The 21,999-nt window shown below is 46.1% G+C and overlaps 1 protein-coding gene across 1 annotated transcript; it reads right to left on the bottom strand.

Moving 5' to 3' along the window:
• Positions 1–347: 347 nt before the first annotated feature.
• Positions 348–21,657, bottom strand: LOC311243711 (5-aminolevulinate synthase, non-specific, mitochondrial-like). The gene is made up of 11 exons (XM_084333042.1): positions 21,529–21,657; positions 18,712–18,947; positions 17,315–17,488; positions 14,937–15,068; positions 14,305–14,524; positions 12,626–12,810; positions 9,692–9,871; positions 8,926–9,090; positions 7,095–7,363; positions 4,978–5,140; positions 348–626 (listed from the first exon to the last, which is right to left on the bottom strand). The coding sequence occupies exons 2-11, from the start codon at positions 18,929–18,931 to the stop codon at positions 457–459; spliced, it is 1,878 nt and encodes a 625-aa protein (XP_084189168.1). The 5' UTR covers positions 18,932–18,947; positions 21,529–21,657; the 3' UTR covers positions 348–456.
• Positions 21,658–21,999: the final 342 nt, after the last annotated feature.

Here is a 21,999-nt window from a genome sequence, read left to right on the forward strand (position 1 = left end):
GCTTCGCAAGGCTCCGTGTCTGTGCCATGCGTTAAGATAAAGGCCTATATGTAGGTTATGCTATTTATATATAATTTATATAGGCTACCTAATACCAACATCAAAATAGATTGTATGCCTCTACAAATCATATTATACCAGGTAGCCAATTGACGGAAAATCCGTCGCGACTCCGAATCAAATTGACGGAAATCCGTCGTAGGACGGAGAACTTGAATCCCTGTAGATGTCACCAATACATACAAAATGATTACCACTTAATAACAACCAATCTATGTCATTCAAATAAACACACTGGACCACAAATGAATATCTTTCCCCAGACATTTATTGGTAGTACAGGGTATTTAATATATACTGTATATATAGCAATATATCTTATGGTATACATATATAGGGTAATAAATATCTTAAATACACATTTAAATTGGGGTGGGGGTGGTGTCTGAGTGAACGTTAGGCCCTGGAGGATGATGACGTCGTCGTGTGACTCAGGCCGGTGAAGTAGGACCTCTCCCTCTCGGTCATCAGCTCGAAGTGCAGCGGCTGGCGGCAGAAGTTACATTCTCCTGACGAGTGGGGCTTCAGCTGCAGACCCGCCTCCTGCCAGGTCTTCACCAGGCAGTCTGTGGAGGGAGAGGAGGAGAAGCGCTCAGGACCAGCAAGTCTTTTAGGGCTGACCTCGACTAGTCCAATAGTCGACTACCGTAATTCCTCTAATAGTAACCCCGGCTTGTATTTGTTTCAACTGTAGCGGATACCAGGCTTGTATTAGGAGGAGGCATGTATAAGAGAGAGGCCTATATTTCTAAGTAATTTTCAAACGGATCATAATGAATAAATCAACATTTTGTGTCAGTTTGAACCCAGTAAAATGGACTGGGTTCATTTATTGAAACCAAGCAAGTACTGTATGAAATACGGTAGTAAACAGTGCAATTACAGGTGGTCAAAAAAAGTAAAATAAAGTAAAATAGTGCAATCACAATACTGGTTTAATAATAATAATAATAACTTCGTTTTATACAATTCTGAGGTAGGCTTACTCTCTTGGTAAACATTAACACCATACCATTATATGGTATTTACTGCACAGCCAGGCCAGCATATAACAACAATAATTCGAATATACATGAAACCCGGCTTGTATTAGGAGGCCGGCTTATAATTGCTTAGCTCAACAGCGCACCCGGTCATTAATAGAGACCCGGTTTTTAATTGAATACCGGTTACTATTAGAGGAATTACGGTAATCGATCGAAAGGAGCCGTAGTCGACTGCCAAAAGGATTTTTTTTTTTTTTTTTTTATCATTCTTTCCAAAAGCAAAGAGGCCTAGAAGCGTGGCTAACACTAATGGCGCACATACCAGCGAGGCTAACTGCCTAAGAAAACGGGCACAGAGGCACTGAAAGAGGATTTCACCCGTCTAATGAACACACTAGACAAATATCAAGATGTATCCATCAGTGGATCAATTGCATGCTTTCGCAGAGGACAAGAAGCCTTCAGTCGACTCCTTCAGACATTAAGCACCCCCCCACAGCCCAAATGGAATGATCCCAGTCGACTATCTGCACATTTTGGCCAATCAGGATTAAAATAATATATACATTTATTTTTCATTCAACAAACATGACCATGTTCACGTCTTAAACTCATACTGAGGCCTTAGTTTTGGTTTTAAATTACATATCATCATTCATTTATTTATTGTCGAACAGAGCAAAAACGCATTTCCTTTGATTTACACCGTCGGACGACAGTGACGTATGCCGAAAGCTCAGTACTGTATAAGCTCACAACCAGGGGAGGAAACAAACTTTTTGGCTTACCAGCCAACTGGCGAGTAGCTGATTTTTTTTACCAGCCAAAAATAAATCGCTAATTGTGATAATTACTTTCAATCATAGTAATAATCACACCGTGTCTCTACTCTTTAAATTATTTATTAGCATAAAACATTAACAACAGTGTCTCTACTCTTCACAACATTAGCATAAAACATATTAACATGAAAGAGGGATCTATTCTGGACTGGGTTGGGCTGAACTGGGCAGTGAAAGATGCTGGGTTGGACTGGGTTGGGCAGTGAAAGAAAAAAAACCGAAGTATGTTGTGAAGTGTATAGATAGATGTGAAATGTATAGATGTAGCAGTACTGTCTATCTGTATGTCGTGTATGTCATATGTTATGATGAATTAAAAATGGGGGACCCTGATGTAAACAAGACGAAAGTCTTTCTCTGGTCTGCATCCCCTTAACAATTGTGTGTATTGAGCCGTACTGTATTGTACCCATTCTGCAATCTGTTAATAAAGTTTTCAATCAATCAATCAAGTTAACTTTGAACCTCGGTTGTCAAGCCGCGTCAATGTTGTGTATGTATCTGGGTAGGCATCACAACGGTGTTCACTGTGCCTTTAGGACGCCACGGTGGCCTTACGACAGTGCTGTGAAGTACCGTCAAGTGTTGTGGTAACGTCCGTTGGGTTGGTGTGCTGTTGTGCACTGGTTGAGCATGAAATAAAACGTCTAACCTTACGTCGTAGTCCGGTGCGTTTTTGGAAACATTATAGTCATAACAGATACACCTAGCTGGCTGCTTTGAGCACACGCGCACACAGGGCTAATGTTAGCTAGCAAGCAGCTATAGCTAAAACGCTAACTAGAAGCTAACCACTGTATACAGTTCCAATAGACTAACATTACACCTCTGTGATTTAAATGTGTCCTTAGTAACTTATACTCGAGGGTTGTACTAGGGTTGGATGCAGTTCCCCGTTGGTCAGTCTGTCTGTTTTCCATCTTCTGCTGTGTTTAACGTTATCGGTTTGCGAGTGCTCCCTTGACTGATGGCCAGTATCGCAGGAACTTTTATTAAACATTCTATATGTTCGTGGGTTGGCCAGTACTGCAGGAACTTTTATTAAACATTCTATATGTTCGTGGGTTGGCCAGTACTGCAGGAACTTTTATTAAACATTCTATATGTTCGTGGGTTGGCCAGTACTGCGGGAACTTTTATTAAACATTCTATATGTTCGTGGGTTGGCCAGTACTGCAGGAACTTTTATTAAACATTCTATATGTTCGTGGGTTGGCCAGTACTGCGGGAACTTTTATTAAACATTCTATATGTTCGTGGGTTGGCCAGTACTGCAGGAACTTTTATTAAACATTCTATATGTTTGTGGGTTGGCCAGTACTGCAGGAACTTTTATTAAACATTCTATATGTTCGTGGGTTGGCCAGTACGGCAGGAACTTTTATTAAACATTCTATATGTTCGTGGGTTGGCCAGTACTGCGGGAACTTTTATTAAACATTATATGTCCGCGGGTCTTGTGCAGTGCTCTCGTGGCACTGTCAACTAAAGCGAGCACTCAGAAGACGCGCACCGTTTGCCAGTGACCGTGATTGCAGAATGTTTTTCTTTGTTTTGTTTACTCGCCAGTGTGGCGAGTGGTCTTCATGAATCACTCACCAAACATAAAAAATACTCGCATTTGGCGAGTAAAATGGCCTAATTTCCTTCCCTGCTCACAACGCGTCGCTCCCGCAACACCGGCAGGTCCACCTGATGACTCGGAGCAGCTGGACAAAATGTCAGAAGTTTGGAAGCATTTTAAAATTGAAACCGAAGCCAGTCCAATAGCCAGTTGCAATGTTTGCAAGGCGGAAGTTCCGCGTGGAGGAAAGAACAGAGCTGCGTTCAACACGACCAATCTAATACGTCACGTTATGTGAATAGAGCGAGCAAAGGAATGGGGGAGGCGGCGGGAGCTTTGCCAAACAGCTGTATTGATTGCAATGCCTCGCTTGAATGAAGATAACGTTCACCTGGATAACGTCAACATTCGCTCTGTGAGGATTATTGTCGGCGTTTCAGACCAAAATGGAGCAAATCATTACGTAAGTCGAACACTGAATGTATACTAATGTGCAAACAGATTGAAACTTTTAATATTTCTCATATGAAGCACATACTCAGGGGCTCAGGGTGAATGTAATGCGAGCCGCCGCGCTCGACTGGGGCTATTTCAAGGGAACAGAGGGGCTTGTCTCGCTTCGCCAGTTTCTGACAAAAATGCGTCAAATTGGTTACTAATGTGAAAGATCGGATCGGGAAAGATCGGTATCGGCAGATACTCAAAATCACATGATCGGGAGCAAAAAAATGCGATCGGGACATCCCTACTTGGAACATAATAAAAGCTGTTATAGGGAGGTGTAGTTTAATAATATGAACAGTGAAATGTTCAGAAATACATTAAGTGGAACAGACACTGGAGTGGAACACACACTTTATAGCACACACCCACTTTAAACAAACACACTGTAGCACCCACTCCCCACACTTTATATTTATTGATGAAGGATTGCACTACAACTCGTACACCTTACTGTAAATTGTACCTCATCCCATTTCTGCTTTGCACTATATAGTACTGTACATTAGTACACTGCATAGTATTGTATATTATATGGTAACTCAGTTACGTCTATTCTGCATCGAACATTGTACATATGTCTATACTGAACACTGTGACCTCATTTTCTACTTCTAAATTACATGCTATACTATGTTATTTGATACTATCTTGTCTAGCACAGTCTCTGGAGCGTAACAGTAAGAAGCATTTTGTATGAAAGTATTCTGTACTTCTGTATGACAACTATTAAAGAAACTTGAAACTTGAAAGAGGGTGGAACAGGAAAAAAACGAAAATGACGTAACCACTACACCTCCCTATATAAATGCACCATTTACTTGGAACTTAACCCTTTCACTGCCGCACTACCAAACGGTTAACCCTTTCACTGCGACAATACAGAAGGTTAACCATTTCACTGCCACACGACCGCAGGTTAACCCTTTACTATCACACTACAGACGGTTAACCGTATTGTGGCAGTGAAAGGGATAATGAACCTCTGGACGAAGAGGAAACACCGTGTGTGGTTCTCTCTCACCGACGAAGTAGCGCATCATGCCCGGCGTGTGGTGCGGCGTGGGCGCGATGCGCAGCATCTCCTCTCCGCGGGCCACGGTGGGGTGGTTGATGGCCTGGACGTAGATGTTGTAGCGGGACATCATGACGTCACACACCTCCGTGTTCTTCTCCGCATCCGCCACCTGGTGGCGAGAGAGAGAGGCGTGAAGCGCAGTTAGGGAGCCGCTGCTGCACTACTGAGGTGGTGACATGTTATTAACCCTTTCACTGCGACAATACAGAAGGTTAACCCTTTCACTGCGACAATACAGAAGGTTAACCCTTTCACTGCCACACTACACAGGGATGCTGTGGCTGGGCAGGGTTAGCGTTAGGGCTAACAGGGCAGCGTTAGGGCTAACAGGGCAGGGCTAACAGGGCAGCGTTAGGGCTAACAGGGCAGGGCTAACAGGGCAGCGTTAGGGCTAACAGGGCAGCGTTAGGGCTAACAGGGCAGGGCTAACAGGGCAGGGCTAACAGGGCAGCGTTAGGGCTAACAGGTCAGGGCTAACAGGGCAGCGTTAGGGCTAACAGGGCAGCGTTAGGGCTAACAGGGCAGCGTTAGGGCTAACAGGTCAGGGCTAACAGGGCAGCGTTAGGGCTAACAGGGCAGCGTTAGGGCTAACAGGGCAGCGTTAGGGCTAACAGGGCAGCGTTAGGGCTAACAGGTCAGGGCTAACAGGGCAGCGTTAGGGCTAACAGGGCAGCGTTAGGGCTAACAGGGCAGGGCTAACAGGGCAGCGTTAGGGCTAACAGGTCAGGGCTAACAGGGCAGCGTTAGGGCTAACAGGGCAGCGTTAGGGCTAACAGGGCAGCGTTAGGGCTAACAGGTCAGGGCTAACAGGGCAGCGTTAGGGCTAACAGGGCAGCGTTAGGGCTAACAGGGCAGCGTTAGGGCTAACAGGTCAGGGCTAACAGGGCAGCGTTAGGGCTAACAGGTCAGGGCTAACAGGGCAGCGTTAGGGCTAACAGGACAGCGTTAGGGCTAACAGGGCAGCGTTAGGGCTAACAGGTCAGGGCTAACAGGGCAGCGTTAGGGCTAACAGGTCAGGGCTAACAGGGCAGCGTTAGGGCTAACAGGGCAGCGTTAGGGCTAACAGGGCAGGGCTAACAGGGCAGCGTTAGGGCTAACAGGGCAGCGTTAGGGCTAACAGGGCAGCGTTAGGGCTAACAGGGCAGCGTTAGGGCTAACAGGGCAGGGCTAACAGGGCAGCGTTAGGGCTAACAGGGCAGCGTTAGGGCTAACAGGGCAGCGTTAGGGCTAACAGGGCAGGGCTAACAGGGCAGGGGCAGGGCTAACAGCGTTAGGGCTAACAGGGCAGCGTTAGGGCTAACAGGGCAGGGCTAACAGGGCAGGGGCAGGGCTAACAGGGCAGCGTTAGGGCTAACAGGGCAGGGCTAACAGGGCAGCGTTAGGGCTAACAGGGCAGGGCTAACAGGGCAGGGCTAACAGGACAGCGTTAGGGCTAACAGGGCAGGGCTAACAGGGCAGCGTTAGGGCTAACAGGGCAGGGCTAACAGGGCAGGGCTAACAGGGCAGGGCTAACAGGGCAGCGTTAGGGCTAACAGGGCAGGGCTAACAGGGCAGCGTTAGGGCTAACAGGTCAGGGCTAACAGGGCAGGGCTAACATGGCAGCGTTAGGGCTAACATGGCAGGGGCAGGGCTAACAGGGCAGGGCTAACAGGGCAGGGGCTAACAGGGCAGCGTTAGGGCTAACAGGGCAGCGTTAGGGCTAACAGGGCAGGGCTAACAGGGCAGTGTTAGGGCTAACAGGGCAGGGCTAACAGGGCAGGGTTAGGGCTAACAGGGCAGGGCTAACAGGGCAGGGTTAGGGCTAACAGGGCAGGGCTAACAGGGCAGGGCTAACAGGGCAGGGCTAACAGGGCAGGGCTAACAGGGCAGGGTTAGGGCTAACAGGGCAGGGCTAACAGGGCAGGGCTAACAGGGCAGGAGCAGGGCTAACAGGGCAGGGTTATGGCTAACAGGGCAGGGCTAACAGGGCAGGGCTAACAGGGCAGGGCTAACAGGGCAGGGGTTAGGGCTAACAGGGCAGGGCTAACAGGGCAGGGCTAACAGGGCAGGGTTAGGGTCCTTACCCGCACAGGGATGATGTGGCTGGGGCAGTGCACCACCGGCAGCCCCGAGTCCATCAGCATCTGCCGCAGCAGCTTGACGCTCCGCTGGTGCTTCCGGCGCAGCGCGCGCCCCTCCTCGCTCTTCAGCGTCTGGATGGACTCCCGCGCGCCCGCCAGCAGCATGGGCGGCAGCGAGGTGGTGAAGATGAACCCGGCGGCGTAGGAGCGCACCGTGTCCACCAGGGCGTTGGTGCTGGCGATGTAGCCGCCCACGCAGCCGAACGCCTTCCCTGCAGATCACACACACAGGTGGTGTGAGAACGGGTGCAGTGGAGGATATTGGTTCTACTCAGTTATGAGGATGGGTGCACTTTTTAACTGCTGCTGTGACCCACTGTGACCCACTGTCACCTCCATGTATATGTAAATACTGATCGGAACGTGCAATGTTACTCACTGTGCCCTGTATATATTATATTAATCTATTTTTACCTTATTTTCTAGCACTAGCTTGTATTTAAATATGTTTAAGTTAAGTATTGTGTGATTTTGTGTGTAGGGCGGACTAGCAAAGTAAGATTTCCATTGTATGGCAAACTGTCTGTTTAACTGTGCACATGACAATAAACAATCTTGAATCTTGAAGTGTATGATATTGGTTCTACTAAAGTTATTAAAGTGGGTATTGTGTATGATATTGGTTCTATTCAAGTTATTAACGTGGGTATTGTGTATGATATTGGTTCTACTCAAGTTATTAAAATGGGTATTGTGTATGATATTGGTTCTACTCAGTTATTAAAATGGGTGTAGTATATGATATTGGTTCTACTCACAGTGGTATGATATTGGTTCTACCCAGTGTTATTAAAATGGGTGCGGTGTATGATATTGGCTGTACTCAGTGTATGATATTGGCTGTACTCAGTGTATGATATTGGCTGTACTCAAGTGTATGATATTGGCTGTACTCAGTGTATGATATTGGCTGTACTCAAGTGTATGATATTGGCTGTACTCAGTGTATGATATTGGCTGTACTCAGTGTATGATATTGGCTGTACTCAGTGTATGATATTGGCTGTACTCAGTGTATGATATTGGTTCTACCCAGTGTTATTAAAATGGGTGCGGTGTGTGCGGGCGGTCAGGTGGCGTAACGGAGATTGCGTTCGTCACCAACCCCGGAGCGGCTGGATTCGCCTGTTCGAATCCAGCTCACAGCTCCGGGGTTGTCACCAGCTTGGCTGGCCGTTCACACTAATACAATTGGCAGTATTAGAGGGTGGGAGAAGCTGGCGGGGTGGGTCCGGGTCGTTGTAAACAGCGACTCCTACAGTTCGGTCGGGGCGCCTGCTAAGCGCGGATAGGATTTAAGTGGGATAGTGTGATCCTTCCACACGCTACGCCCTCTCAGTGAGAATCCGCGCTGCCAGGTGAAAAGAAGCGGTTGATTGGCTGGACGTGTGTCGGAGGAAGCACGTGGTAGCCTCCACTCTCCCAGACCGACTGTGGGGGATAAGTGCGCAGCGACCAGGAAGGGGATTGGGAATTGGCATAACGACTAACATTGGGATGGGAGAAAATCGGAGGAAAAAGGAGGGGGAAAAAAGATCAATAAAAGAAAAAAAAATAATTGGTGCGGTGTATGATATTGGCTGTACTCAGTGTATGATATTGGCTGTACTCAGTGTATGATATTGGCTGTACTCAGTGTATGATATTGGCTGTACTCAGTGTATGATATTGGCTGTACTCAGTGTATGATATTGGCTGTACTCAGTGTATGATATTGGCTGTACTCAGTGTATGATATTGGCTGTACTCAGTGTATGATATTGGCTGTACTCACCCAGGGTACCGGAGATGATGTCCATCTTGTGCATGACCCGGTCCCGCTCCCCGATGCCCCCCCCCCTCGGCCCGTACAGGCCCACAGCGTGCACCTCGTCCACAAAGGTGATGGCACCAAACTCGTGGGCGACGTCACACATCTCCTCCAGAGGACAGACAGCGCCTGTAGGGGGCGACGTCACACACGGCACCAGGTCAAGACCAAGACCGGTTAACCCTTTCACCGCCACACTACAGAATGGTTAACCCTTTCACTGCTACACTACAGAATGGTTAACCCTTACAGAATGGTTAACCCTTTCACTGCCACACTACCGAATGGTTAACCCTTTCACTGCCACACTACCGAATGGTTAACCATTTCACTGCGGCAATACAGAAGGTTAACCCTTTCACTGCCACACTACAGACGGTTAACCCTTTCACTGCGACAATACAGAAGGTTAAACCTTTCACTGCCACCCGACAAAGGGTTAACCCTTTCACTACCACACTACAGACGGTTAACCTTTCACTGCGACAATACAGAAGGTTAAACCTTTCACTGCCACCGACAAAGTGTTAACCCTTTGTAGTGTGGTAGTGAAAGGGTTACCCTTCTGTAGTGGTAGTGAAAGGGTTAAGATGAAACCCTCGTGACATAAGCCAATACAGGAACAGGAAACGCATCCAGGGAAGACATGCGAGACGTTATATAACTGAAAAACAGGAATAATAATGAAAATGATAATGAAATGGGGGTCTGGTGAAGTTGTGGAAGTTACCATCCATCGAGTGCACCGTCTCGAAGGCCACGATCCTGGGGATAGAGGGGTCGGACTTCTCCAGCCGCTTCCGCAGGTGAGCCACGTCATTGTGTCGGAAGATGAACTTCTTGGCGCCGCTGTTTCTGATCCCATGGATCATGGAGGCGTGGTTCCCTGCGTCTGAGTAGATCTCACAGCCTGGGAGAAGACCGATATATACAGAATATATATATCAAATATATATACACACATACAACATATGACATATATCATGCCAGCTAGGGTACCTACTACCTTGTAGAGCTGTCCCCGAAGCCTGTTTTTGGGATTCGAACTTCGCCAAGGTTTTTCGAACAGACTTTCGAACCATCGTTTTTTAATCATGCAAAAAATGTGCTCCTAAATAATTTTTCTGGTACTGTCGAGAAAATGTCGCGCAATTCAGAAATAGGTTGAAATGGAGATATTGGCAATGTTGAGTGCTTTGAAATGTTCTCCGGCCATCTTAATACGGCCATCAGGTTGCTCAACGAACAATAACACTATGCAACAACCATCAAATGCACTCACAACACACACATCCACACGCACACTCACTTTAAACAAACAACACACTGCAGCACCCACTCTCCACACTTTAGAACACACTTTATATTGATTGGTAAAGGATTTGCACTACAACCCATACCTCAGTACACCTTACTGTAAATTGTACCTCATCCCATTTCTGCTTTGCACTATATAGTATATTGTATATTAGTATATTGCATAGTATATTGTTTATTGTATGGTAACTCAGTTACTTCTATTCTGCATCGAACATTGTACATATGTCTATACTGAACACTGTGTCTACGTACATGACTTCTATTTTTACTTCTATTTTTACATGCTATACTATTTTATTTCATACTTATCTTTTGTCTAGCACAGTCTCTGGAGCGTAACAGAAAGAAGCATTTTGTATAAAAGTATTCTGTACTTCTGTATGACAACTATTAAAGAAACTTGAAACTTGAACTTGAAACTTGGAAATGTGTTAATTATTGTTAGATTGTCCAACAGTATTATTTTCCTAGTTGTGTGAAAAAACGACAGTTGCGTCTGAGGGTGGGGGGTGGAGTCTGAGGGGGGTGGAGTCTGAGGGGGGTGGAGTCTGAGGGGGGTGGAGTCTGAGGGGGGTGGCTACTCGCACAGAAATGAGAGGAGAGGGGACGCACCAAAATCCATTCCCAGACAACGGGCCCAGTACCAGTACTTTGTTGGTGGTGTGAAAATATGCTGAGAAACATTCATATCTTTGAAACCGTTTGGGTTAAATTGTATCTGAATCGGGAGATGATCTTCTCTCCGTCACAATTTAAATTGTATTTCTCCGTCGCACAAAAGCTGGCTGGCAGCCGCATAGAATAATCTACTCCAGTACGCGCTCCGCAAGTCTGTAAACTTGCGCATAACGGAGTATAGAGAGAAGGCTCTATAGCAGAGGTCCCCAACCACCGGTCGTGGACCGGTACCTGGCCGTGGATCATTTAGGTACCGGGCCGCAAAACAAAGTTGTTTAAAAAGGAAATGTATTTTATTTTCATTAGTCTTCCGGGTATTTTACTTTGAAGAATTGCCACTTCCGCCCTCGCCTCACTCTTTTTCGTAAAATAAGTCTCCTGCCATAATGCTCCACTTCGCGTAATTCACTCACAGCTCGCGCTATGGTTGTGGCAGAGACATGATCATAATCGAGTCTCCCAAACACATAGTACATAAATAATACGTTTTTTTTTTTTAACGGAGGTTCAAACCCATTAAATAAGATTTGAGTGCCAACGTAACGAACGAAGGTCCGAACCTTCAAACGTTTGAGCTCAGCCCTAGTACCTTGTTGTGCAAACTGCACCTTCACGTGACGTCAGGTGGTACCCGGTGCATACTGCACCGTCACGTGACGTCAGGTGGTACCCGGTGCATACTGCACCTTCACGTGACGTCAGGTGGTACCGTACCCGGTGCATACTGCACCTTCACGTGACGTCAGGTGGTACCCGGTGCATACTGCACCTTCACGTGACGTCAGGTGGTACCCGGTGCATACTGCACCGTCACGTGACGTCAGGTGGTACCCGGTGCATACTGCACCTTCACGTGACGTCAGGTGGTACCCGGTGCATACTGCACCGTCACGTGACGTCAGGTGGTACCCGGTGCATACTGCACCGTCACGTGACGTCAGGTGGTACCCGGTGCATACTGCACCGTCACGTGACGTCAGGTGGTACCCGGTGCATACTGCACCGTCACGTGACGTCAGGTGGTACCCGGTGCATACTGCACCTTCACGTGACGTCAGGTGGTACCCGGTGCATACTGCACCTTCACGTGACGTCAGGTGGTACCCGGTGCATACTGCACCTTCACGTGACGTCAGGTGGTACCCGGTGCATACTGCACCTTCACGTGACGTCAGGTGGTACCCGGTGCATACTGCACCTTCACGTGACGCCAGGTGGTACCTGGTAGTAGGGCTGTCCCCGACTAAGGGTTTGGATGGTCGACAATGATTGGCCAAAATGTGCCGTTAGTCGACAAATTTTTTTTTTATCCATTTGGGCTGTGGGGGTGCTTAATGTCTGAAGGAGTCGACTGAGAGCTTCTTGTCCTCTGCAAAAGCATGCAATTGGTCCACTGATGGATACATCTTGATATTTGTCTAGTCTAGTGTGTTCATTAGATGGGTGGAATCCTCTTTCAGTGCCTCTGTGCCTGTTTTCGTAGGCAGTTAGCCTCTGGTATGCGTGCCATTAGCGTTAGACACGCTTCTAGGCCTCTTCTCTTTTGGAAAGAATGATAAATTTCTTTTTGAATTTTTTTTTTTTTATAAAAAAAAATATATATATATATTTTTTTTGACTACGGCTCCTTTCGACCGACTAATCGACTAATAGGGGTCAGCCCTACCTGGCAGCATCTTGGCCAGAGTGAACAAGGTGGAGTCGTTGGCCACGAAGCAGGACGTGAAGAGCAGCGCGGCGTCCTTGCCGTGGAGGTCGGCTAACTCGTACTCCAGGTCCACGTGGAACTTGCTCGTCCCCGAGATGTTCCGCGTGCCTCCGGCTCCGGCGCCGTGCTTCCCCAACGTGTCCCTGGAGAGGAGAGAGAGGGAACCGGGGTCCACATTCATTCAGTTGTCTGGAAGAGAACTCCTCCAGAAGAGCACTACGACTTCAATTTAAGATCTTTAATACCACTTAAGAGCTCAATTTAATACCAATTTCATGACCATACTAGCAAAAAAAAAAAAAAAAAACACATAGCGACACTGGGGGACCCTGGGGGACAAACGGGGGACCCTGATGTAAACAAGACAAACGTCTTTCTCAGGTCTGCATCCCCTTAACAATTGTGTGTATTGAGCCGTACTGTATTGTACCCATTCTGCAATCTGTTAAATAAAGTTTTCATTCATTCATTCACTGAACTGGCACTTGGTTTTCGACCCCCTTACTCACATGATGGACTGGGAGACTCAGGGTGGGTGGTGTTACTCACATGATGGACTGGGAGACTCAGGGTGGGTGGTGTTACTCACATGATGGACTGGGAGACTCAGGGTGGGTGGTGTTACTCACATGATGGACTGGGAGACCCAGGGTGGGTGGTGTTACTCACATGATGGACTGGGAGACCCGGGGGTGGGTGGTGTTACTCACATGATGGACTGGGAGACTCAGGGTGGGTGGTGTTACTCACATGATGGACTGGGAGACCCGGGGTGGGTGGTGTTACTCACATGATGGACTGGGAGACTCAGGGTGGGTGGTGTTACTCACATGATGGACTGGGAGACTCAGGGTGGGTGGTGTTACTCACATGATGGACTGGGAGACGCAGGGTGGGTGGTGTTACTCACATGATGGACTGGGAGACTCAGGGTGGGTGGTGTTACTCACATGATGGACTGGGAGACTCAGGGTGGGTGGTGTTACTCACATGATGGACTGGGAGACCCGGGGTGGGTGGTGTTACTCACATGATGGACTGGGAGACCCGGGGGTGGGTGGTGTTACTCACATGATGGACTGGGAGACCCGGGGTGGGTGGTGTTACTCACATGATGGACTGGGAGACCCGGGGTGGGTGGTGTTACTCACATGATGGACTGGGAGACTCAGGGTGGGTGGTGTTACTCACATGATGGACTGGGAGACTCAGGGTGGGTGGTGTTACTCACATGATGGACTGGGAGACCCGGGGGTGGGTGGTGTTACTCACATGATGGACTGGGAGACTCAGGGTGGGTGGTGTTACTCACATGATGGACTGGGAGACTCAGGGTGGGTGGTGTTACTCACATGATGGACTGGGAGACCCGGGGGTGGGTGGTGTTACTCACATGATGGACTGGGAGACTCGGGGTGGGTGGTGTTACTCACATGATGGACTGGGAGACTCAGGGTGGGTGGTGTTACTCACATGATGGACTGGGAGACTCAGGGTGGGTGGTGTTACTCACATGATGGACTGGGAGACTCAGGGTGGGTGGTGTTACTCACATGATGGACTGGGAGACTCAGGGGGTGGGTGGTGTTACTCACATGATGGACTGGGAGACTCAGGGGGTGGGTGGTGTTACTCACATGATGGACTGGGAGACCCGGGGGTGGCGGCTCATGCCCAGGTAGTCGTTGCTGCACCACACCGACACGTCTCTCTTCAGGTGGAGAGACTCGGAGTAGTCGTCTGCCATGGGGAAGGAGGGCGCGCGCCGGTTCACCGTCTTGAACACCCGGTAGCTGTGGTCCTTCCTCTTGCTGTCGATCTTCTTCTCAAAGAACTTGTCGTACTGGAAAGCCGTGGCTGCGGAGGGGAGGAGGAACACTAGTCAAGGAGAGACTAGAATATGTTGTCTCTATTTTATTGAACTGCACTATTGCATCATTTTACTCTCGTCTATTCTATTTTGTGCTTTTTATTAGTCTCTATTTTTAAAACTGCCATAGAATCAAACCATAAACAAGGTTTGATGTTGGAGCCTAATGTGAAAAACTGTGTAATTCTTATATGTCGGCACTTTGTGCTCATTGCTGTGGTGTCTCTCTCTTGCTGCTGTGAAGCACTTTGAGCTGCAATTCTTGTATGAAAGGTGCTATACAAATAAAGTGTATTATTATATTATTAGGGCAGCATAGCAGGTGTAATAAGAGTGTTTTCAGGAAATGACAACCAGTATAACAACAACTAACTCTTGTATGGTTAGGGTGCTTAATACCTGTAGGCAGGTTCTCCTGCAGCAAGTGGGACACCTTTGGAGGTTTAGGCGTCAGTAGGTTCTTCAGTACACCTGGGTCGGTCTTGTCAGCCTTGATGAGTTCCACGACAGATGGATCCACCTCCGTTTTATCTGGACAAAACAAAATAACACACGACGGGGCCACCGACCAATCAAACACAGCTGCGTTCCATTTATATTCTACTGCATAATATACTCGACTCCGTAATCTCATCCGAGTTAACCATGGAATTAACCAGTTTAGCTCTGTGTGAACCTCTTAACATGCAACGGCCCGTATTGGGGCCGGCGGAACGCACAAAGTCACGGCACTTTGCGAGCGTCTAGCGCAGGGGTGGGCAATTATTTTTGGAGGGCCGGGCCAAAATTCCGAACTCAATTATGAATAATATACATTTTTTTTCTATATAAAAAGCAGTAAATGGCATTGTTTTGACCGCTGGTAAGGTAAGAGTGTATGTTATTATTTGGCAATTAAAAGGTGAGGTTAGCTTTCAAAAATATAATTTATTCAAATAGAATTTCCAAAATGATAAACAAAATGTGAAACATTTAACTCATTTTCAGTCACATTAATAACAAAGGGCATTTTGAGTTTCATATACTATTGAAACAAGGATTTTCTTAGCTTTCTAAAGACATCACATCATCTTTGTAGCCAAAATAAACAAGACATGTGACTGAACTGTGTAAAGAAAAGTGTCCCAGTTTTGTAGCCTTTTTGACTTTACATGCCTATATTAAACATTTAATGTTTTCAGAACTGTGCAAAAAAAATAAAGAATCATGTGTCCCATTTCACTTATTTTTTTTTTCATTCAGTGTGAGAAATCCAGTCTCTTTTGAGCTTTAACAAGTCCATCAAAGTCAGGTTGAATGTCTGAGGTGGAGATGCGAAGCACAGCTGACAGATGTTCATCAGTGAGAGAGGATCTGTACCTGGCTTTGGTAAACGTCATGACTGAGAATGTCTGTTCACATATGTAGGTGGATCCAAAGAGAACCAACATCTTCTGAGCATGTCTCCTCATGTTTGGAAAGTTCTCCTCCTTGAGAGCAGAGTAGAACTCTAACAGTGATGCTGACTTAAAGTGCTCTTTCAGTAGTGAATCAGACTGCAGGTCAATGAGTTCAAGCTGAACATCAGTGGGTGCACTATCAACACTGCAGGTAAAGGGAGAGGAAACCAGCTGCATTTCATCCTCAACTTTTTTGAAATCTTGAAAACGCCTTGAAAATTCATCATGCAGTGCTCCCAACATGGATGAGTACCTGTGCCGGTGATCAGCTGATGGTTTGACTTCTTTCAGGGTTTTCATGTGTTCGAGATTGTTGCTGCCTAGTTACCTTGAAATGTATTGCAACTTTGTCATGAAGGCTTTCACATGGCTATGCATTTCATGAGCAAAAATGCCCTTGCCCTGCAGTTGTGTGTTCAGTAGGGATGGGTACCGTTCACATTTGAACCGATACGGTACCGGTACCTGTGAATCGATACCGGTACCCAACAGTACCTTTTTTCGGTACTTTAGTCTCTAAAAATGTAATCTACCTACCTCAGTTGTGAAAAAGAATATCCAAACTTCAAATAACCACACTTTCGACCGTTTTCGGTTTGCCATTGCCCCGACTGCTTTGTTGTTGAATCAAGTCAAATCCTAGGTAAGCGTATATTGTGCGTGTGAACGTTGACATGAAAAGAAAAAAGTAAAAAAAAAAAAAAAGTTAAAATAAAATAAAAAAATATATAATTTTTTATTTTTTATTTATCATGTAATCTTTTGCGGGCCGGTCAGAATCATCCCGCGGGCCGTATTTGGCCCGCGGGCCGTACAATGCCCAAGTCTGGTCTAGCGCCTCAGGGCTGCATTTTTTTCGCCAAACATATTACCATTATTACAATTACCGAATTAAAGAGCTATTTGTTGCCGTTCGAACGCCACCTCACTCGGCCAAATCCGTGCCTTGGTTCTCGAGTTACATGACGATATGTCAGGCGAGCGTCATACGTAAAGATGACCACCCCGGACTCCCGGCGCTCCAGAACTGTCAATCATCCACTGATGGCGGAAATGATTGGTCAGCGTTGTAGCCAATGAATGTAGCTTTCCAATGATACCCCACGTGGGGGGGGTGCGAATAAGGAATCTAGGTGAAAGTTGACGAGTGAAAACCAGAAGTCAATCACACTTGAGAATGAATTGCCATGGATGAGGAAATGGATTTGGAAGAGCTTTTTTTTTTTTTTTTTTTTTTTTTTTTTAATGAGGTCACGGAAGGACCATTTGCCCCTCAAAACAATGTGGTTCACAACACATGTGATGGACCCGCTGCGTGGGCGTGTAGGTGAGACGTACTTGTACGGATAGAGTGCATCTCCTGGACGTCCTCTTGCAGCTCCAGGCTGGCTTGCCTCACCACGCCGTTGTTCTGGCCCATCTCGGCAGCCAGGAACGGGCACTTGGAGGCCACCGCCTGGCCGACGGGAGGCACGGGGTGGCCTGAAGGCAGCCGCACGGCACACTCTGGATCTGTGGGACAGAGCTATCCATGTAACCCTTTCACTGCCACACTACAGAAGGTTAACCTTTCACTACCACACTACAGAAGGTTAACCTTTCACTACCACACTACAGAAGGTTAACCTTTCACTACCACACTACAGACGGTTAACCTTTCACTGCCACACTATAGAAGGTTAACCCTTTCACTACCACACTACAGAAGGTTAACCTTTCACTACCACACTATAGAAGGTTAACCCTTTCACTACCACACTACAGCAGGTTAACACTTTCACCACCACACTACAGAAGGTTAACCATTTCACTCCCACACTATAGAAGGTTAACCCTTTCACTACCACACTACAAGGGTTAACCTTTCACTACCACACTACAGAAGGTTAACCTTTCACTACCACACTACATAAGGTTAACCATTTCACTCCCACACTATAGAAGGTTAACCCTTTCACTACCACACTACAAGGGTTAACCTTTCACTACCACACTATAGAAGGTTAACCCTTTCACTACCACACTACAGCAGGTTAACACTTTCACCACCACACTACATAAGGTTAACCATTTCACTCCCACACTATAGAAGGTTAACCCTTTCACTAGTTTCAAGTTTCAAGTTTCTTTAATAGTTGTCATACAGAAGTACAGAATACTTTTGTACAAAATGCTTCTTACTGTTGCGCTCCAGAGACTGTGCAAGACAAGATAAGTATGAAATAAAAACATAGTAAAATTAGAAGTAAAAAAAAGAGGTCACAGTGTTCAGTTTAGACATATGTACAATGTTCGATGCAGAATAGACGTAGTTACCATACAATATACAATACTGTGCAGTGTACTAATATACAATACTATATAGTGCAAGGCAGAAATGGAGAAATGGGACGAGGTGCAATTTAGGTACAATTCACACTACCACACTACAAGGGTTAATGGTTAACCGTCTGTAGTGTGGTAGTAAAAGGGTTAACCTTCTAGTGTGGTAGTGAAAGGGTTAAGCATGACAGAGGCCACACTACCCATGTTTTTTTTTAATTTGTGTATTAAGCTCTAGCAGGGTAGATGTGCACACTAAGTTTATAAATCAAAATATCTATAGGGATCCTTCTTTATACTTTATACTGTATGTACTGTAGCACATGTCTATATATGGGCCTATATGATAACTATAACCCATTATGCGACTGCAGTCGTGGTTGAGGGTCACCCACCGCTTCCCCTCAGCTCACCTTCGTCGGTCGGAGTGCCTTTGGAGGCGGAGGCCGAAGAGGAGAGGGCCCTGGCCAGCGGTCTGGAGGCCAGCGGTCTGGAGGCCAGCGGTCTGGAGGCCAGGTCCATCATCACGGGACACTTCTGTGCATAGCCCACCAGCGACGACTTCCCGGCCAGCTGCAGGAGTGCACTGGGCACGATGGACAGGAAAGGGCAACGTCGAATAACGGTGTCCATATGAGATGCTGTTGATCTGGGGAGGAGGGAATGCCGTGGTGTTCACAGTGTGTTGACACCGAGACAGAGCGCCCTCCAGGGAACACGGACTCCATGAATGACCGCAGACCTGCGTTCGGACCAGCCGTGTAACTGGATCGCTGGGGGTCTATTTATAAAAGGTCTGCGGAGGCTCAATCAGTCGCCTGAAACAACCTTTGACAGGATATTCAATTAGGCTCGGCAGCGAGACCATTATATTTAATTAGGAAGTAGCTCTAAGACCTTGTTAAATAAAACTCAATATCACTAATCATCAATAATATAGTTGAACATTTTGGGGTCTTTAAAGAATAATAGAGAATCGAGATACAATTTTCAAAGAAAAACAAAACGATTCACAAAGAATTGTGATGTATTTTCAGCGGTTTCAATTTCACGTTAATAGCAATCTAGAATCCAATCTATCGAATTGCCTAATAATCACAGTGAAATCAAGAATCTAAATCTAATCACAAGATCAGCAAAGATTCCTACGCCTATTGAACAATGAAGACGAAATAGGCTAAATCTAAAAAGAAAATGGCTAAAGAGCACATAATACAGCCCCCCCCCCCCCCCCTAAATACTGCCCTATGTTGCCAAACAGTGCAAGACAGTAATACCAATACAGTCTTTACCTTAACATGTACCACTCCACTTCCATCCAACAGAGGGAAAACACCTTACGAAACATACTAACCTAAAAATAAAACACTAACCTACTGTCAAGTAAGAGCAGAGAGAATGCTAAATGTTCAAAGTACCAGGGACCAGGCTCATTCTCCCAGGCCCATAGTCAGCTGTCCTTGACAAGAGGAGAAAAGGAGGGCCACTCAAGGGGGCCTTCATCGCTACTAAGGGGAACTTGAGAAACCACCACCATATGGAGACATACGCAACATCTGTCTGCTATTCAACGGATACAGTGGCTATAATAACATAATAACCTCCTTCCGCTCATCATTACAATTCATTATGAATTGAAAATGGGGGACCCTGATGTAAACAAGACGAAAGTCGTTCTCTGGTCTGCATCCTCTTTTTTTAGCCGAGTATTGAGCCGTACTGTATTGTACCCATTCTGCAATCTGTTCATTAAAGTTTTCAATCAATCAATCAAAACAAACCAGGGGCTTGGTCTCTGTAGCATCACAGAGTGTATGTGTATAATACTTAAAAGGAACACGGCACAACAACATTGGCATAGCAACGTAAATGAATGGAAGCGGATACGGATCGCTTAAAACACAAGAGAGAGGTGTTTTTGGCCAACAGCTCACTGCTGGGCTGATCCATATTATCTACTTCCATTACGTTTGTGCTAAGCTAGGCTAACTTGCAGCTGAATAGCTTTTTACTCAATGCAGAGGAGAATGGTATCTATACTATCTTCTTGTCTGACTCTGAAGAAGACAGTATTACTATTTCCCATAATGTTGGCGTGTTCATTTTAAAGACCCATAGAGCTGCAACCATATGTTCACCAGCTGCACTGTCAAGGCTATCTGTCCCCTGTTGAATGGTAACCAACTAGAAACGAATAAAGGGTAAGCTACCCTTCCTCCAGTAATCAGTGTGAGAAAGGTCACCGGAGCAACAGTCAGCTGACAGCTATATATATAGGCCACACACGTTTACACACACGTATATATATATATATATATAGGCCACACACGTTTACAATACTATAGGTAATATCATTTTCACTTACTGATTATGTAATGATGACTATGTTATGTGGATACCTTAAATCACCGATTACAGCAGCCAAAAAGCTACTGATCAGAATGTCTTGCAATGTTGACACAGTTAGTGAATGGTAAACAAAGCATTTATTTGTAACTGTGTGGAGACTGAAGCATTTGAGCCAGGAGTGGGTTCAAAGCATAATTTAAAATGAATATATCCAGGCCTACCTACCTACCTACCCTGAAGACACTTTACATTTAGGGTTCACTTCACACGTGAGAGTGACAAAGTAAGACATAGCTCGATCACTTACAGGTGACATTGCTAACATCATCTGTCATGTTTGTAGCATCCAACCAGCATTGAATGAATGCTTGAAAACTTTATTGAACAGATTGCAGAATGGGGTACAATACAGTACAGCTCAATACACACAATTGTTAAGGGGATGCAGACCAGAGAAAGACGTTTGTCTTGTTTACATCAGGGTCCCCCATTTTCAATTCATAGTGACATTTATGACATACATGACATCATGACATAGGGACATACATGACATACAGGTATATAGTTGTTACATTTGTTGTGACATAATATGATATGCAAATATACAGTACTGTTCCCCATAGATCCTGACAGAGAGTATACATATATTGACACCCCGAAGCACAGACAAGAAGGAACGGGTAATGAATATGAACATAACATAACATGAAGGGTGATTATTAACGCCGGTGATCAGTAAGGTCAGTAAGGTTGAGCAGTTTGAACTAACAACACTATTATTAGTATTATTAATGAGCGAGCATCCAACGCCAGCGGTATCCTGGGCTTCCCTACATTTACTATAATATCTCCTCAAAGAAAACGCACACATGTAAACCCACCTGCTTATTGGAGTTGAATGGCACAAGGTCTTCTTCTGATCAGAGCCCAAGGTTTGCTCTTCTTCTTCAAACTTCCACCGCGTCTCTCTTCTTCACTCAGATGGAAAACTCATACTGACTGTAGTAACACGACGACCTCAGAGCGCATGACGCATGACGCACGATGACGTACGCTGCACTCACAGACACGGGAGCCACGCCCCCCACGGGCACGCCTGAGAGGAGTAGGGTAAATCTGCAGTGCCGCAGCCCGGGGCGCGTCTATTCTTATCCTAACCCATATTTGCTTCCGCGTTCGCGTTTTGCGCTCTGATTGGCCACTGACGTACGCTAGTTTAGCCCCCCCCCCCGGTATGAGCGTAGAACTAATGCGTGGACACTTTGAAATGGGTATCACAGTAGTAAGTCCTACTGTAGAACATGACATATTAGCATGACATCTGATTTATTAATGCCAATACTAAAGATTAG

Source organism: Notolepis coatsorum (genome assembly GCF_963971535.1).
Source record: "Notolepis coatsorum genome assembly, chromosome: 17".
NCBI classification, from domain to species: domain Eukaryota; kingdom Metazoa; phylum Chordata; class Actinopteri; order Aulopiformes; family Paralepididae; genus Notolepis; species Notolepis coatsorum.

Coding starts and splice junctions, on each gene's coding strand:
- LOC311243711 (XM_084333042.1), bottom strand. CDS start 18,931: ATGGACACCGTTATTCGACGTTGCCCTTTCCTGTCCATCGTGCCCAGT. Junction 9,872..12,625: donor TCTGGCCAAGATGCTGCCAG/GTAGGGCTGACC, acceptor GTCTTCTCCCAG/GCTGTGAGATCTACTCAGAC. Junction 5,141..7,094: donor GCCACATCATCCCTGTGCGG/GTAAGGACCCTA, acceptor TCTCGCCACCAG/GTGGCGGATGCGGAGAAGAA.